At 40.6% G+C, this 19,751-nt stretch overlaps 1 protein-coding gene across 1 annotated transcript in view; it reads left to right on the top strand.

The window, feature by feature from the left end:
- KIAA0319 (KIAA0319 ortholog) overlaps positions 1–19,751 on the top strand; it is a 104,326-nt gene that overhangs the window by 54,135 nt on the left and 30,440 nt on the right. The window contains exons 4-10 of the mRNA XM_032140727.2: positions 5,690–5,882; positions 10,735–10,833; positions 12,092–12,189; positions 13,427–13,514; positions 14,509–14,601; positions 16,110–16,242; positions 17,743–17,971. Of these exons, the coding sequence (XP_031996618.1) occupies positions 5,690–5,882; positions 10,735–10,833; positions 12,092–12,189; positions 13,427–13,514; positions 14,509–14,601; positions 16,110–16,242; positions 17,743–17,971 (933 nt within the window). The remainder of the gene's footprint in view (positions 1–5,689; positions 5,883–10,734; positions 10,834–12,091; positions 12,190–13,426; positions 13,515–14,508; positions 14,602–16,109; positions 16,243–17,742; positions 17,972–19,751) is intronic.

Here is a 19,751-nt window from a genome sequence, read left to right as displayed (position 1 = left end):
CCAAGTAGCTGGGACTACAGGTGTGTACCACCATGCCCGGCTAATTTTTGTATTTTTTAGTAGAGATGGGTTTTCACTATGTTGGTCAGGCTGGCCTTGAACTCCTGACCTCAAATGATACGCCCACCTCGGCCTCCCAAAGTGTTGGGATTACAGGCGTGAGCCACCATGCCCAGCCAAGATTTAATCAGAAGGTTTTTTTCTGCTTATATTTTTCTGAATTTTGAAGTGTCTATATTTTTCCGTACTTATAATTGGATTAAAATGAAAAAACTTTCTTTTTTTTTTTTTGAGACAGAGTCTCATTCTGTCACCCAGGCTGGAGTGCAGTGGCGTGGTCTCGGCTTACTGCAACCTCTGCTGCCCAGGTTCACGTGATTCTCCTGCCTCAGCCTCCTGAGTAGGTGAGATCACAGACACCTGCCACCACGCCTGGCTAATTTTTGTATTTTTAGCAGAGATGGGGTTTCACCATATTGGTCAGGCTGGTTTTGAATTCCTGACCTCATGATCCACCCGCCTCGGCCTCCCAAAGTGCTGGGATTACAGGCTTGAGCCACTGCACCTGGCCTGAAAAAACTTTCAATTAAAAATAATCTGAAAGTATTAGAGATTAACCATGTTCTTTATTCATATCAGTAACTATTAAAATAATTTACTCTCATGTTGCCAAGTCATTTACTTCCTGGTTTATACAGATGGAACTCTCTGAAATCAAGCTCTATTGAAAATCTTTTGGCTCATTAGTTCTTTGAGGTTGGTTTTGTTAAAAGATAATTATTCAGGGCCGGGCGTGGTGGCTCATGCCTGTAATCCCAGCACTTTGGGAGGCTGAAGCGGGTGGATCACGAGGTCAGGAGATCGAGACCATCCTGGCTAACATGGTGAAACCCCATCTCTACTAAGAAATGCAAAAAATTAGCCAGGCGTGGCGGCAGGTGCCTGTAGTCCCAGCTACTCGGGAGGCTGAGGCAGGAGAATGGCGTGAACCCGGGAGGTGCAGCTTGCAATGAGCCGAGATCGCACCACTGCACTCCAGCCTGGGCGACAGGGCGAGACTCCATCTCAAAAAAAAAAAAAAAAAAAAAAAAAGATAATTATTCAAATAGGTGAAATTGTGAATTGTTTAGATATAAAATGAACATGTGTTAGAGATTTTATTCTACTCATTAATCACTGAAGGAACTAGATTATAATTATCCTACAAGAAAACCTGAAGAACGGGCACATTCATAGGTTAAAAAATATATTGAAATGAGTGTGCAAACAGAGGCAAAACTGGGTTTCCAGTGAGGAAAGGAGGGAGTTCAGTTGACGCTCCAGCAGACAGGAGAATTTACATGTCGATAGACAAGAATTATTTTCCATTTTTATCATTTTTATGACCTATAACTTACAGAGTTGTAAAAATAGCTCAAATACAAGAACGACTAGAGTCAGATAACCTGGAGAGGTATCCAGTAGATAATTTTTTTTATTTATTTTTATCTTATTTTAATTTTTTGAGACAGGGTCTCACTTTGTCACCCAGGCTGGAGTGGAGCAGCGTGATCTCAGCTCACTGCAGCCTCGACCTCCTGGGCTCAGGCAATCCTCCCAACTCAGCCCCACAAGGTAGCTGGGACTACAGGCATGTGCTGCCACACCCAGCTAATTTTTATGTTTTTGGTAGAGATGGGATTTCGCCGTGTTGCCCAGATTGGTCTCAAACTCCTGAGCTCAAGTGATCTGCCTGCCTTGGCCTCCCAAAATGCTAGGATTACATATGTGAGCCACCTTGCCCCACCGATAACATGCTGCTTTCCATTGAAATACAAATTTTCCTCTAAAGTACATTAGATTTGTAGACAATCTCTGAATAAGTGTTCATAAAAATTAATGCATAGCATAATAAGAAATCATTTACTCAAGTCCAATACACTGATGCACACTGTAATCCCAGCTACTTGGGAGGTAGAGGTAGGAGAATTGCTTGAGCCTACGGGTGAGAGACCAGCCTGGGCAACACAGTGAGACCCCATCTCTTAAAAAGAAAGAAAAGAAACATTATTTCATTCTGATGCAGTGCAAAGTTTGGAATTGATGACAGAAACTAAGATCTTTTCTCTGACCAAAAAATTATGTAAAATAGTTCAATTGTATTTGGTAAAGGTATCTAGAAAATTCAATGGGGCAAGAATAGTATTTTCAACAAATGGTGTTAGGACAACTGGATATTTACATGCAAAAGAATGAATTTAGACCCCTATCTCATACCTTATTTTTTAAAAATTAACTCAAAATGGACCAACAATCTCAATATATGAGTTAAAACTATAAAAGACATGGAAGAAAACTCAGCATAAATCTTTGTAAACTTGGGCTAGGCAATTCTTTCTTAGTACATCAAAAGCATAGCAATAAAATAGAAAAATGGTAAATTTGAATTAATCGAAAGTAGAAACTTTGGTATTTCAGATTTCAAAAAAGTAAAGCTTTCTTGATGGAATAAATATACCATACAATGGGATCAATATACCATAAATATTGTATACTGAATATATAAATAACTCTTATAACTTAATAATAAAAAGACAAATAACCCAACTCAAACATGGGCAAAGGATCTGAATAGAATTTCTCCAAAGGTCATAGAAGAATAGCCAAGAAACACATGAAAAGATGCTCAGCACCATTAATCTTTAGGGAAGTGCAAGTCAAAACCGCAGTGAGATACCACTTCACATCTACTAGATGGCTAGAGTAAAAACTAAAAATACATAATAAGTGTTAGTAAGGATGCAGAGAAATTGGAACTCTCATACACTGCTGGTGGGAATGTGAGATGTTGCAGCCACTTTGGTTTGTTTTTGATTTTTGTTTTTTAAGAGACAGGGTCTTCTTCTGTACCCAGGTCAAAATGCCACGGTGTAGCATGGCTTACTGCAGCCTTAAACTCCTGGCCTCCAGTGATTCTCTCACCTCAGCCTCCTGAGTAGCTGTGACCACAGTGCCCAGCTAATTTTTTCATTTTTATTTTTGTAGAGATAGAGTATCACTCTGTTGCCCAGCCTGGTCTCAGTCTCCTGGGCTTAAAGAATCCTCCCCGCTTTGTCCTCCTAAAATGCTGGGATTATAGGTGTGAGCAATTATGCCTGGCCCCAGTGTAGCTGCTTTGGAAGACAGTCTTGCATTTCCTCAAAATGTTAAATGTAGAGTTACCATATGACCCAGGAATTCCACTTCTGGGTATTTACACAAGAGAAAGAAAACATGTCCATATAGAAACTTGTACATGAATGTTCATAACAGTACTATGCATAAAGTAGTGCCATTGAATAGGGTATCTAGGAAAAATAAATCAAGATCAAACTTGTAGAGGATAAAGGACATTTTTTGCTACTGTGTTTTCCTGTGGACGAGACCAGAGAAATCACCTAAAACAAGTTGTTTTAAAGTAAATGAGTAGAGAACATAGAAACAAGAGCCATTTGAAACTTTTGCTGACGAGGCCCAGGTTAACTTGAAGGTGGAAATGGGTGATGCTGGTGCTCAGTGGCTTCCATAGAGGATTGATCTTTCTTTGGAGGGGTTTGTCAGAGAGGACCTTGTGTCCTGATGACTTAGTGAGGAGTTCTGTGGTGGAGGTTGTGGGTGGATTACTGAATAGTGAAGGGAAGAATTGGCATGTGATTCCAGCCTGGAGAGGCAGCATGGTGGAAAAGTGAATGCTTTAGAGAAGAGCAGGATGAGAGTTTTCTTCCCCTTCAGCCATTTCTGGCTTAGTGAAACCTTGGCCCAAGGTGCCTTAATTTCCCTGACCGCTGTCTACCTTCATTCTTCATTTCAACTTGGCAATAATTTTTCAGGACTTGATTAAAAAAAAATTAAATTCATCCTATGGGATTTGCAGAGGCCCAGTATAAAATGTTATGGACACCTATTCCGCAGTAATAGGTTTGCAGTAATTCTGAATTTCATGCTATTCTTAGCACAGATTCAATGAACAGCTTAATCCATAGCACTCACTTCACAAACCCAGATGCCTGAAAATTCAATTAAATCAAACATCTTAAAATTATTTAGTAAACCCACTACCTGATTTTTAAAATGTTGGTCAATTGGTTTCCCTTAGTTTGATCAATACAGCTTAATTTCATTATTTCGTCTTTTTTTTTTCTTTTTTTTTTGCTTTGGTTCTGGAAATTTAGTTGCAGAAGGCTTCACCAGTTGCCTAGTAAATATCTGGAGCCCAGTAGGCGCTCAATTACTATTAGTAGTGATATAAGTGATCATACCTCCAAGCACAAAATGTATGCCATATCTTTATGGACTTTTCTCAACTGTAGAAAAGAGTAGTTGTCTATTAAATTAGCACCACTGGCCCCTTCTCTGATTTACATTTGAATTATAGCTTTTTTTTCTGTGAGTTTCTCACTGCACATGGCCCCTGTGGGCCTTCTATATTCTTAGTCTAAGAGTTTTACTTACCTGGCCCCACACAGTTACTGACTAAAAGTCTCAGAAGATATTTTATTATCATATTATGAGACTTGTCCCTCCAGCACACACTGTTTAGTTTAAGAACTTTAATTTGGCTAACTCTGTAACTTTAAGTTATCAGTTAAACATAATGGATAAAATGAATAAAGATGACTTACTCTAGAAGCCTGTTTACTATTGAATTATTTGATTGTCTTCAATTGTTGCTTTAGTGATTGTCTTAGCTTGTGCTGCTGTAACAAAACACCATTGTAGTAGTCCATTCTTACACTGCTATAAAGACATACCCAAGACTGGTTAATTTAAAAAGGAAAGAGGTTTAATTAACTCACAGTTCCACATGGCTGGGGAGGCCTCAGGGAATTTACAGTCATGGCAGCAGGTGAGAGAGCAAGCAGGGGAAATGCCAGATGCTTATAAAACCACCAGATCTCGTGAGAACTCACTCACTATCACGAGAACAGCATGGGAGGAAACCGTCCCCATGATCCAGTTACCTCCATTTGGTCTCTCCCTTGACAAGTGGGGATTATAATTCAAGATGAGATTTGGGTGGGGGCACAAAGCCTAGCCATATCAGCCATGAACTGGGTGGCTTAAACAACAGACATTTATATCTCACAGAACTGAAGTTTGGAGGTCTGAGATCAGGATGCCAGCAGGGTTGGGTTCTTGGTGAGGGTTTCTTGATTTATAGGTAGTCATCTTTTTGCTGTGTCCTTACAAGGAGGAAAGAGAACTAGCTAGCTCTTTCTCCTCTACTTATAAGGACACCAATCCCATTTATAAAGGCGTTACCCTCATAATCTAATTACTTCCCAAAGGCCCTGCCTCCAAATACTATCACATTGAGGGTTAGGATTTCAACAAATGAATTTTGGAGGGTGGAAGGAGGTGTGGGGCAGAAACATTCGGTCCATTGAACTGATCAGTTTAGGGGCTACTACAATTACTTTTTCATTCTTTGAGTGTTTGTGTGAGTTCACCTATATTAATTGTCCAACCCACAGTTGCCTTATATGTCTAATAGACAGCAAAGAGATTACTTGAGAGAGATGGTCTAGAGTTCCTGAGTTTTGCAATATTATTCATGGTTTTTCAAACATTACCAAAGCTAATTTATGAAAAAGGTTGGTAACATTGAGTTGCTTGAAGAGTTGAATTGTTTTTTTTTTATAACAATTTATCCTTGTAATTGATCTCATAGGTTCTAATGCCTTCTCATAGTCTTCCTCCAGCAAGCCTGGAGCTCAGCTCAGCCACCGTGGAGAAAAGCCCAGTGCTCACAGTCACCCCGGGGAGTACAGAGCACAGCATCCCAACACCTCCCACTAGCGCAGCCCCCTCTGGGTCCACCCCATCTGAGCTACCCATATCTCCTACCAGTGCTCCCAGGACAGGTAACTTTTAAAAAAATACAATTTCAAGAAATGTACTGAAGACAGGCTGTAGAATTTGGTAGTGACAACTTTTAAAGTTTACTCATTTCCTCCAGGCACATTTTTGAGCATCTATCATGTGCCAGAAACGGTGCTGCATACTGGGAATAAAAAGATGAATAGAACATTGTCTTTTCCCTCAGGGACTCCATAGTCCAGGAGAGGAGACTGACAGGTAAAGAGGTGGTTCTGATACAATATGGTAAGTGCTGTGAGAGGCTGCTGTGGGAGCAGAGGGGCACCCTGATCCACTAGGAGGGTCCGGGGATGCCTTTCCAGAGGAGACGATGCTAGGATAGAGTGAGCCAGCAAAAATGGCATTGGTCTGTTGTTCAGGTGGAGGGAGAAACATGTGTCATAACAATAGTTATCATTGTATTTACTGAGCACTTACAGAGTGCCAGGCAATATGCTCAGTGCTTCCCATCCATCATCTCTCATTCATTGCCTGTGCAAGAAAACAGAAGTACAAGAGCTCATGGGACATTGCGGAAGAACTGTAAGGGATTCAGTATGGCTGGAACTGGAGTGGTAAGCAGGACAAGAACTGGAAAGATCATGTATTTTGTGCTAAAGATTCTGCACTTTACTGGATGGGTATAGAGAATCCCTGAATGGTTTTAAGCAGGAAAGCAAAATGATCAGATTTGTATTAAGAAATAGTGTGGGATGAGCCCAGTGGCTCACGCCTGTAATCCCAGCCCTTTGGGAAGCCCAGGTGAGCAGATCATGAGGTCAGGAGTTTGAGACCAGCCTGGCCAACATGGTGAAACCCCATCTCCACTAAAAATACAAAAAAATTCACTGAGCATAGTGGCACACACCTGTAATCCCAGCTACTTGGGAGGTTGAGGCAGGAGAATTGCTTGAACCCAGGAGGCAGAGGTTGCAGTTAGCTGAGATCGCTCCACTGCACTCCAGCCTGGGCAACAGAGCAAGACTGTCTTGAAAAAAGTAAAAAATGAATAAAAAGGGACCAGGTGTGATGGCTCACTCCTGTAATCCCAGCACTTTGGGAGGCCGAGGTGGGTGGATCATGAGGTCAGGAAATCGAGACCATCCTGGCTAACACAGTGAAACCCCATCTCTACTAAAAATACAAAAAATTAGCCGGGCGTGGTGGCGGGCGCCTGTAGTCCCAGCTACTCGAGAGGCTGAGGCAGGAGAATGGCGTGAACCTGGGAGGCGGAGCTTGCAGTGAGCCGAGACTGCACTACCGCACTCCAGCCTGGGCCACAGAGCGAGACTCCGTCTCAAACAAAAAAAAAGAAAATAATGTGAAGTTGATTAGAGGCAGCAAGATCCATGAAAAGGCTATGGTGAATGGTTGCAGACATGGAGGGAAGGAACCAGATTTAGGAGACAGGAAGGGAGCAGATTCACAAAGATTTGATAAGTGATTGAATGTAAGGATGTGAAGAAAGACATATGAAAATACAGAACTAAAATTAGATGAGCAGTTGGGCTGAAGATAAAGGATTACGAGTCATCAGTGTGGAGGTGATAGTTGGAGACATGGGGGACATAGGAGATCATCCAGGGAGAGGGGGGCGGTGAGCTGAGGAGAGGCCTGAGGACTGGAACTTTGGGGACATCATTGTATAAGGAGCTGGAAGTGCAGAAGGAGCCTACAAAACTGATCGGGTCATTGTGCCAGAGAGGTGGGAGATAAAGAGGAAAGCTAGAGGGAGAGAGTTCTATCGAGGAGGACAGAATAATTTTCCATCTACCCTTCTAAGTTCTAGGCTAGTGCCCCTGTAACAAAAGATAGATTAACAAGAGAAAAAAAAAACAAGTTTATAACATGTATATCTTACCTATACGTGGGAGATACCCAGGGAAATCTCAAAGAGGTTTATTATATTATATAAGCCTGGAACTCTGGCTTATATAGCATCTTGAACAAAAACAAGGAAAGAAGATTGTGGGGAAGGCAAGTGGCCAAAGGTGCCCAGAATAAGCAAAGTAAGCAAGAGTGAGGTTTATTATGCAGATTTGTCAGGACCTTCTCTATGGATGTGGATCTCTTGGAATGTAGTCACCCTTCTCTTACTGGTCTAGAAGGAGAGACACCCTTACAAATGGAGATTTCCTTTATAGATATAAATTCCCCTTACAAAGGAGTAACTTCTACTCTGTTTTCAGAGCTCCTCTTGGTCTGCTGTTTCTTTAAAAAAACACACAGCTCAAAATAATCCTTATATAAAAGAGTTATAGTTGTAATGGCATATTCTAGTTTCCTACAGTCTGTGAACCAAAAGTATCTGAGAGAGGTCTCAATCAATTTAGAAAGTTTATTTTGCCAAGGTTAAGGACTCACCAGTGACACAGCCTCAGGAGGTCCTGATGACATGTACCCAAGGTGGTCAGGGTACAGCTTGTTTTTTGTTTGTTTGTTTTGAGACAGAGTCTTGCTTTGTGGTCAGGCTAGAGTGCAGTGGCGTGACCTTGGTTCACTGCAACCTCTGCCTCCGAGGTTCAAGCGATTCTCCTGCCTCAGCTTCCTGAGTAGCTGGGATTACAGGCACCCACCACCATGCCCGGCTGATTTTTATATTTTTAGTAGAGACAGGGTTTCTCTGTGTTGGCCAGCCTGGTCTCGAACTTCTGACTTCAAGTGATCCACCTGCCTCGGCCTCCCAAAGTACTGGGATTGTAGGTGTGAGCCACTGTGCCTGGTCACCTTGGTTTTATACATTTTAGGGAGAGATAAGACATCAATCATTATGTGTGAGATGTACATTGGTTGGGTCCAGAAAGGCATGACAACTGGAAGGGGGTCTTTCGGGTCATAGGTAGATAAGAGACAAATATTGCATTCTTTTGAGTCTTTGATCAGTCTTTCACTGAATACACAAATTACTTGTGAGAGGGGGTAAAGGAATAGTCACTTATGCCTTGTCTGGCTCAGTGAATCTGTATTTTTTCGTAAACAATAGGGCAGAGGAAGCAATTAGATATGCATTTGTCTCAGGTGAGCAGAGGGATGACTGAGCTCTGTCCTTTCCCCCACCCCCTGCACCTGTGAAGATAAGCTATTGATTTACATTGCCAGGGTGAAAATCAACAAAACTGTTTTAGGGCAAAGATCTTGAGGCCCACAAGGAATTTCTTGTGGGCAAATTATAAGGGAGGCATGTAGCTTTTTTTTGTGTGTGTGTGTGTTTTTTTTTTTTTTTTTTTTTATCTTTGTAGATATCTTGTTTAGGAATAAAATGAGATGCAGGTTTGCCTGACACAGTTCCCAGCTTGACTTTTCCCTTTGGCTTAGTGATTTGGGGGTCCTGAATTTATTTCCCTTTGACAAATCATATTTTGGGGTGGCACGTTCTGGTCTCCTGTAGTTCCAAAAGGGAACACCTATCAAAGCTCCACGTGTTGCAGAGGCTGTGGTGAGGATTGCAAAGCTTCCATTAGATTTTCCAATAAGGAAGTTATTAGAATATGCAAGACCTAAGCATCATGTTTCCTGAGCTTTTCTGTGGGCGATGTATTTTGGAGATTACTCTCTGTCACTTTTGTATTTACTTTGATCCTGAGCTTCCATAGAGAGAAAGAGAATAGTGGAAGAGAAGCTGCGTAGTATATGGAAAAAGAAACTGGCCTGGGAGTTTGGCCCAGGATCTTTGGGTTTTAATAGAACCTACTGCATACAGTTGTAATGAGGATTAAATGAATTGATCATTTTAAAGCCCTTGGGGTAATGCCTGGCACAGTTTAATCTGGTATATAAGTGTTTGTTGAAATAAATACATTTAAATTAATTAAATATCGGTGGACCTATTGCTAATTACCATACAGCCTTGGACAACTTTGCTTTTCTAGGATTTAATTTCCCCGTCTATAACATGATAGGTTTGGGTCAATGTGCCTTCTAGGTCTACAGCTGGTGACTTTCAGGATAAAGAGTTAGTGAAAATGACAAGAGAGGAGCCAGCAAAGCCACTGAGAGCCTCTGCAGCTGATCTAGGAGGCACTCGAGGGACTGAGGAGTGAGAGGAGGGGAGTGGATTAAGTGAACAACCGTCTGACATCTCCTTGCAGCTGATCCCTCTGGAGAGCACTCAGCTTTTTTTTTTTTTTTTTTTTTTTTTATCTTTGCTTTTCTCTGTGTAGTATCTGGACATATCACAATATATTTTACAAGTGAAACTAATGTCCAATGGAGTCAAACCGATAGAATTTATGAATATATCAATGTAATCTGGTTATAGAGAAAGTAAACAAGTATTGTTCTGAATGCTTCCTTGGTGGCTAAGCACTTTTGATAAGAGTTAATGTTCCTGCTGCTTAAGTTAAAATAGGCTTTTTATATTGAGGGTGACTGGATTTTGTCTTGGAAAGTTTCCAAGTACAAGGCCATTAGCAGTAATTCGTGAGGCTACTATCAGAACTGAGTGGAGTGTGACTAATGAGACGGAAACACTTAGCATTACAGTCAATCTTTTTATAACTAAAAATAGCTCACACCAGGGCGTCAAGAAAAGCAAGGGAGAAAATGGACCCAATCCACAATTGCGTGAAACAGGTTTCACGCAACTCTTGTCACTCAATACATTGCTCAGTCAATTTGAATCATTATTTTTGTCACAGTGCCAACTCATACTTGTGGTTTAAAACCCTGTACTATAATATAGTGTACAGTTCAATTTCTAGCCAGAGCAAAAACGTGCCTTAGCTAAAATCTTATGAAGAACTATTACAAAAACATATGTTATTTTAATTTATGGATACCAAAAACAGATCTATGTAGAGCAGTAATGTAACATATTATATTATATAATTGCATGTATTATTTCTAATTGACTTTTAGTGAAAGAACTTACGGTATCGGCTGGAGATAACCTAATTATAACTTTACCCGACAATGAAGTTGAACTGAAGGCCTTTGTTGCGCCAGCGCCACCTGCAGGTGAGAGTTTAACCTTCCTCCCTGACCACTAGGAAGTGGGGTGTTTTTCTTCAGCAGGTCCTTACAGGCTATTTACAACGCCGATTCTTTTTCACAGCATTGCACGACATCACAAACAAAGGTGGAAGCCAAGACTTTGATTATCCTTAAGCATCAACATTTGTTGAAATAGTTTCAAATGGAGTAAGAATCTAGGAAATTAAATACAGTATATATCGTTTAATTGGTCAGGATGGAAAGTCATCAATTTCTGATGATGCAAAGCAGATCAGGAGAGGTTGCCATGTACCAGTTCTTGACCTGTGATAACCCATAGAACCTGGGAGGATTCCACCGGGATGAGAGGGAAGTGGCATGCACCCATAGGTTTGTTTGCAGATACTGTGGCGTTGACAGTCACGGCTCTCAGGTTCTCAGGATGCCTCACACTAGCTGCTCAAAAAAATTTATTCAAAGTGCTCTTTCTTCTACTTGTCCAGTGCTCTACCATTCAATGAGCATTTGACCTGGGACCTGTGGCCTGTCAAATGCATTGTTTTTAAGGTAGACTCATTCTTAAGGTGTTTGACTATTTCTCATTCAGGTTAGTTCCTTAATTCATTTTTTTCTCCACCACATATTGGTCAAAATTTTGTACACAGAGATGATAATACTTGACATTTGCATTTTAATCCTTTGAGATGAGGTACCTTATATTTTAACTACTAATATCTGAAGCTGGGAGACAGTTTCATCTTAACATAGACATGTTTATACTCTGTTTTTGTGTCATTAAATAAACCCCTACAACAGATCAAATGAATTGAAATCTCCTTGCCTTTTGTTAAAAAGAGAAAAGCACAATGGATTATACTATGTTAAAACTGACATGGATAGTCAGATGTGGCCCCCTAGGAAAAAACTCATCAAATACTAATGGTTAAATCAGGGAGGTTTTATTTTTGTTAACTTTATACATTTTAAACATTTCCTGTAAGATGTATGTTTTTATAACAAAAAAAGAAATGTTACATTAAGAAGATACATGTTATTCTTTACTTGGCTGATAGTTGAAAGTCAAGTTCATAAGATAATAGCAAGAGTGAGGGGATAAAAACAAATAAACAAAAAAATATATAAGTTAAAAAAAAGAAAGCTGAGTTGAGTATATCTAAGGTAATCTGCACTGGTGGTTTAAAGGCTGTTGTCTTCCCTCTGCCCAGGTTATCTAGTGTCCTCTCAGAATTTATAACTACTCATATTTATTTTTTGCTCTCAGAAACAACCTACAACTATGAATGGAGTTTAATAAGCCACCCTATAGACTACCAAGGTGAAATAAAACAAGGACACAAGCAAACTCTTAACCTCTCTCAAGTAAGTAACTGGAGACTGGTTGTGTCTAACAGCACAGCATAACGGCATAGAGCTCAGTTAATACCTTCTTAGCTACTGAACCCAAATGTCTTTCTTTTTTTTTTGGAGACAGAGTCTTGCTCTGTTGCCTAGGCTAGAGTGCAGTAGCGCAATTACAGCTCACTGCAACCTCTGCCTCCTGGGTTCAAGTGATTCTCCTGCCTCAGCCTCCCAAGTAGCTGGGATTACAGGTGCACGTCACCATGCCCAGCTAATTTTTTTGTATTTTTAGTAGAGGTGGGGTTTCGCCATGTTGGCCAGGCTGGTTTTGAATTCCTGACCTCAAGTGATGTGGCCTCCATAGCCTCCCAAAGTGTTGGGATTACAGGCGTGAGCCACCATGCCCAGCTGCAAACATCTTTCTCATGGTAAGATCAAAAGAAGCATATGAACAAATAAAGTTTCAGCCATGCAAGTAGGCAGGCAGATGGTTAAGCGGCTTTGGATGGCTTTTCTTTATTTGGGTTACTTGGTATATTTCAGTTTGGGGAAAAGAGCCTGGTTGTCCCACAAGCATTGCAGAGAGGTTAAAAACCTGTTCTAACTCTTGCTCTCCTTGCAGTGTTAAGGACATTCTACTTATCTCTGGTTCTCAATCCGGCACATCTCTAGAGCTGCCAATAATTCCATTCCAGGTCACAAATTGCCATATCACATATTGCCCTATGATACAAGCACCCACAAGAAACATGCCCCCTTTCTGGCCTAGGAGGATATATAAACCGACTTAGCGACTAGAGGTCTAGTTTCCTACCAGATGATTGTGTTGACTTCCTCTCCTGGGACCATACAGCTAATGGTACAACACAGACTTGCATCACCCTCATGTCATGGAGCTCCGTTTCTCAAAGTGTGGCATCCAGACCACTGGCAACCAACGCACCAGAGCTAGGTGGTAAAAATGCATGGTTCCATACACACATCTGAGAACTGCTGCCCTCTGCTGGTCCATCTCACCCAGGCCTCTGTGAAGCCTTCTGTAGCGAAGCTAAAGGCCTGTCTAGGTGATCCTTAGTGTTCCAGAATTCAGGCTTCAAACATGTGGCAGCCTCTTGACAGATCCAGATGAGACTCTTTCCTGAGCCCCTTCTCTATGCTGACTTTAGGAGTGTGGCTTCTGGGACATTTTAGCTTTTTCTAGGTAGTGGACCCATCACGTCTTGCACGTTGAACTGCATAACATTTGTTTATGTTACAGTTGTCCGTCGGACTTTATGTCTTCAAAGTCGCTGTTTCTAGTGAAAATGCCTTTGGAGAAGGATTTATCAATGTCACTGTTAAGCCTGGTAAGCCTGTGTAAGAGAATGGCCTCCTATTGTACATATTTATCTTAATTTTTGGTGCCTGGATGACTATATATCTATCTATCTACCTATCTACCTAGAGAGAAAACCTATTTTGTATTAGGCTCCATTGTAGAGAAAACATGCCAAGATTATATGTTTGGTTTTTTTTCTACCTTTCGCATAACACTTTATACTTGCTTGACAAGGTTCTTGCTGGCTGCCCTTGAATGGTGGCAAATCTACCTTAGCCCTCTCTATCTGACATTTACGCCATCCACTCTAACTTCTACCTCCACTCTCCATGATTCAGCTTCACCTTCGTAGCAGGGGCATGTTAAATACATTCAACTGAGCAACCAAGAAGTCAGGGGAAAATGTGTGCCCATCGGTCAGTGCATTCATGTGAATTAGAAACACGTGGTTCTTGGGCTGGGTGGGCACAGCCCTGGCTTGGTAAGTAGAACATGGGCTGGCTTTCAGCCTCCACCACCCCCTCACCTGTGCTGAGGGCACAACCTACCCAATCAAGGTGAACCTCCCTTGCACCCACTTCAGCCCACCCTGAGGGTCTCACAGCTCTATCTTTTGCACATTCTGCCTGGTTATTATCACAGCTGAAGCATGGTTGAGCGGGGGAGTTGCCTTCAGTCAGAGATATAAGATCCACTCAATCCGAGGAGCTGGAACTGTAATCCCTTGCTCCTGCTCTGTAATTACTGCTCACATTCTGTGACGAGCCCCTTTGTTATTATTGTACATCTTCACTGAGCCTGGGCTTACATACAAAAGTGTAAATGTACAGACAAGCTCCTGAAATTCATAGAGAGACTCCAGACTTTAAAAAGTGCTCACCATTGTTGAGGCCTGTAGGATAAACACCTTCTTGACAGGACATTTATAATCAATTTTTTAAAGTAGATGATTTCATGTGGGTAATGACATATGCATACACAACATGGGCTCAGTCACTGTCCTTTTTTTTTTTCTGTTACAGCCAGAAGAGTCAACCTGCCACCTGTAGCAGTTGTTTCTCCCCAACTGCAAGAGCTCACTTTGCCTTTGACGTCAGCCCTCATTGATGGCAGCCGTGTGTATCGTGTGATAGTTTAGGGATTTCTTTTTTCTCTACGTGCTACGAAATGTAATGGGTGCTCTGCATCAAAGCTGAGAGGACTTATGGGCTGTTACTTTGATAAACGACCACCTGCTTCTTTAGTTTTATGTCTTCTTTAGTTCCTTTAGCTCCTCTGTCCTATGCTTATTTTCCCTTCACCTTTTGTCTATTCTATTAGAAAGTTCTTTAGGGCCTGGCCATTTGATAGGGAATTAGAGCAATTATTGAAGAATCTCCTTCTGGTGTGGTATATATGGTTAGCAGTTGGAAAATCACTTCATATATATATATATCTCCTCTATATCTTTATATAGAGGAGCTCCCATGACCTGACTTGAGAGGGGAGGTGCCCCCCACCAGATGGGAAAATCACTTGTAAGAACTCTTAGAAGGGATGTCTTCAGTGAGGGAGCGTGGTGGTTTTTAAAAATTCGTTCAGAGATCGTTTCTTCTATGGGAGTATATGTGGAAGGGGCCCCTGTGTAACTACAGGTATCCATGTAAATAAGAATAGGTTGAAAACATCCTGTGTTTGACTAGGTTCAACCTTATCGTGTAACAGGTAATTGCATTTTATGTACATTTAATCACAAAGCTAATACCAAATCCTTTAGTTGAAGAACGGTGCCTTGGTTGTTGGGAGAAGAATACTTGTTAGCCATTAAAGCTGCTCTATCTTGCAAGCCTGCAAATTTACAGAGATCACTTTGACATGACCATTTGCATCTACTCAAAAATAGTCTATATTTCCATCTTAGCAACATGAAAATAAAGCATATGTTAAATGGAAATATTTACATGAGCAAATAGGTCACGTTTTGATTCCTCTAATTCAGTATGGCTTATTTACAGGAAACTGTTCAGGATTATTAATCTGTCACATGAACTTGTTCTTTCCTTAAATGAATTAGATGAAACTAGCCCCTTTCCAGGTCTAAATTTCTATGAATCTGCATGGCACATTATGTTTGTTCTCTTTTAAAGTAGAAATGGAAAATTGTCATGTAAGGATGTGACCTTTCTCTGGATTTACCCCTTAATAATTAAGGTAGTAAAAGATGTTTTGTAAGTTGTAGAAAGGCAACTCAAGTCTTTTTGAACCTGTCAGCTCAGGTGCCTATTTAAAATGATCAGTAGAAGCTTGCATGCTGTAGCTGAGGTGAGCAGAAGTAGCATTTCCATGTGCTGCATTTTGTTGACTCCTGTTTTTTAAAAGCAAAAGCATCTGTCACTGTGTTTCTTAAATATTCAACTGAGTGAGAACAGCCTCATTCAAATCTGGTGGAAATCCAGGAGAAAAACAGTGATATAATTTCAGGAGTAGGAAAGAATCTCCTTCTAATACAGTATATATCCATTGAGAGCTAGGCAAGTAGATAATTTCATATAAAAATAAATTTAAATATGCAGTAATTAAAGCATAAAACTTATGTCTTCCTCTTCTTGTATTTCATTCTTGTCTTTATTTCTTAATCTTGTAGAAAGTACAGATGATACTGAAATAGTGAGTTATCATTGGGAAGAAATAAACGGGCCATTCATAGAAGAGAAGACTTCAGTTGACTCTCCCATCTTACGCTTGTCTAACCTTGATCCTGGTAACTATAGTTTCAGGCAAGTGGGTCCCTGCCTTTATGGTGCTGCCTGCTACTTACATTTTGACTGTTTCTTTAAATTAATGCATATAAAACACTGCACTTCTTATTTTGATAAAAGATTTGGCTTTCATGGGGGTTTTGGTTGGATGCCACTGGAGACTCTGATATCCTCATCAATTAATATGAACTTTATTTATTTATTGGAGTAAAATTTATATATAGTGAAAGGCACTTTATGAGATTCATTTAATTCATTTGTATTTAATTATGCTTTACCATCTGATTGGAGCAGGTTACTGCTGCTAACCCAGGAAGAAATTTCCTAACGGGCCCAGAAAGTGTCCTGACTCAGCCTGGTTGAGAAGGAAGGACTTTAGATGTTTGGTTTGCTGTCAGAACCAGAAGTAGAAGTTGGATCTTGGTTGTGTGGAGTATGAGGGATAGTGTGGAAGGAAGCTCAGAATGCACTGGTGCCCCCTACATGTTTTTGCCTGCAAGGAAGGCCTGTGTTCTTGCCACAGCTTCATTGTCATATGCCTATTGATATTATTTAGCACTCATCACTGCTCCCACCACCATCTTTAACGTAGAAGGATGAAGTGACCCATTTGTGAATTCACTGTTCTCAGGACCACATTAGGAATCAGTTTAGTACAGGAAGGTTAATGCACTTCCCTTTTTTGTTTGCAGAGGTTGAGCATTGGTTTGCATTTGAAAGTGCTTAATCCTAACACTACTTCGCAAGGAGTATCCTGAAAACATAATTATAAGTCCTCTAGAAAAGGATTAAAGAGTAAAAGGCTTTGTAGCTGAAAATTCAGGAGTGATTTGCTGTCTCTGCATGCTCAACCTGAAGGCAGAACTTAAACCTGATCCATTTTTAGTCTCCGTTAAGAGAGTCGCATCTATGTTGGGTGAGGATGGTTTCTTCACCCAGCATCTCAAAAGCTAATCAGAAATCCATAAAGGTGAAACTCTGACATCAATATGTTATGAACTAAAACTAAAAGTCAACAGCAACAAAATCAAACAAAAATATCAAGTCTGTGTTTATCTTTGCTTCAACCTTAGATTTCTATTTTTACCTGTTCTGAGAACTGTTTCATGAGCAGACTAAATTGACCTAAGTTTACCTTGAGATTTGGCATATTATTTTTTTGTCTGCTTTTTTTTTTTTTTTTGATTGTTTTTTGAGACGGTCTGTTGCTCTGCTGCCTGAGCTGCAGCTCAGTGGAGCAATATCGGCTCACTGCAGCCTTGACCTCCTGGGCTCAAATGATCGTCCCGCCTCAGCCTCCCAAGTAGCTAGAACTACAGGTGTGCATGACCACACTCAGCTAATTTTTTTTTAATTAAATAGAGACAGAGTCTCATTCTATGGCCCAGCTGGTCTCAGAACTCCTGGGCTCAAGCGATCCTCCCACCTCAGCTTCCCACAGTGTTGGGATTACAGGCGTGAGTCACTGCGCCCAGCCTGGCATATTCTTCCAACTATGGCTTCTTCTCCTTTTTGTAGGTTGACTGTTACAGACTCGGACGGAGCCACTAACTCTACAACTGCAGCCCTAATAGTCAACAGTGCTGTGGACTACCCACCGGTTGCTAATGCAGGACCAAATCACACCATAACTTTGCCCCAAAACTCCATCACTTTGAATGGAAATCAGAGCAGTGACGATCACCAGATTGTCCTCTATGAGTGGTCCCTGGGTCCTGGGAGTGAGGGCAAACATGTGGCCATGCAGGCAAGTTCTCCATCCTGCCTTCAGACTTTTGTCTGTCTGTCTGTCTGTCTGTCTACCTGCCTACCTACCTATCTATCTGATGTTGGTTGGGGTAGGCAGTTAAATTTAGATAATTTATTTTGTAAAGTTATCTGATATATTACAACTATTAGAAAAGGACCTAAGCTCACAAATCTTCCAAGTTTACATCCCTTCCCCTCGCCCACTTAGATAAGCACAGGACAGCAACGAATTGGCTCTGTGTTGAAAATTAGATCTTGAGATCAGTTTGGGAAAAGTCTCACATCTGTTAGAGAGGTATTTTCGTATTGGGAGAAACCTTAGAAATAATCTAATCTAAACCTCATTATCAGAATTTTTTTTGTTACTCTGTTTCTCCTGTTTATACAAACTCCATGTTATCTTGTCTACATCCACTGTTCGCTTTTTAGGGCCTTGTTTGTATCTACCTTTTGATTTGTTCAAATCTTTTAAGCATATTTGTCTAACAACATAATAATCTTGAAACTTCTGTTGTGTGTGTGAGCTGTTTGCTTATTCTTCTTCTTGCGATTGGCAAAGCTATTTGTTTTTGTTGCTAATCAGCTTGGTGTTTTTGAAGTTATGTTATTATTTGAGAGTTTCATGAAAAAAAAAAAAAGATAGGACCTTACATTTCCATCTTCCTTTTCTCCTTCAAATTTCGCCTCACCAGTCCAAGATACATTTCTCATTAGTATTTAAGATAAAATCGGACATTCCACAGAAACTTACCTGCTTTACTTTCCGGTGCTCCTGGAACACGCCTTGCAATTATGAGGAGTTAAAAGTGACTGGGTAGATTTTTGGAACTTGAAAGAGCCATGAGTTGTCTGGATATCCTTGGAGAACCCTCTTGGTGGTGTCCATCTCTACCTAGGGGTTGTAGCACGTGCCATGTTTGCTTCTGTTGTGTTAAGAATTCTGATTCAGAGGTGGGTTGGATAGAAAACAGGAAGATGGGATATTTTGTATTTTCACTGTTAAAAAAATCTTCCTAATTTTCTTTTACTTAATTTTTAGGAATTGTGCATCCAAAGCTAACACTCCAAAATTCATCCATGCATACTGGACATGTATCCAAAGTTCCTGAGGGCTGGTCCACACTGTGAGCCTTGCCTCTACACACCAGCCCAGTTGCCAGACACCCTCTCTCTTCTTTCTCCAAAGAATATCCATAGTAACAACCTTATTGCCTTAAGCTTGATTAAGATGTCCAAAGGGGTATTAACTGGGGCAATCACAAAGATGAGGTCTGTGAATCAGACCCTTTTATATTTGTCTGAAAATTGTACCAAGCAGCCTGCTGAGGCTGTGTTCTTATTGGGGAAGGAAGTGAAACCTTTGCAATTGCCTGAAACATGTGGCTGCCTTGGGGGCATCGGTGAGACACAGTAGTCTGCTCAGTTCCCATTTGCCACAGCATTCCCTTCCATTGTGTGCAGAAGCATTCTTGTACCAGATCAATTTGGAGGCAACTCCTGGGAAATTATAGTTTCCCTGCTGAACTTTTCAGAGAAAGGTGCTTTGCCTTATTTAGTCAAAGTAGGGAAAGGTATTTTTTTTTCAAAAGTTCTTAAAAGTATGCATTTCAAATTTCAGAAGTTCCCCTGGTAGCACAATTGATCTTGTATCAATTTTTGTTTTAAATTTTTCATTAAAACCTTAAAAAATACACATAGATACATTTAGCTTTAGACAATCTTGGGATCTATAAAAGTAAATAAATTGTAATAAGACTTAAAAATCCTTTTCATGATGC

The sequence above is a fragment of the Hylobates moloch genome, unplaced genomic scaffold (genome assembly GCF_009828535.3).
Source record: "Hylobates moloch isolate HMO894 unplaced genomic scaffold, HMol_V3 SCAFFOLD_20, whole genome shotgun sequence".
NCBI lineage: Eukaryota > Metazoa > Chordata > Mammalia > Primates > Hylobatidae > Hylobates > Hylobates moloch.
The sequence above is the reverse complement of the archived record's forward strand: the minus strand, read 5'-3'. Positions and strand labels throughout refer to the sequence as shown.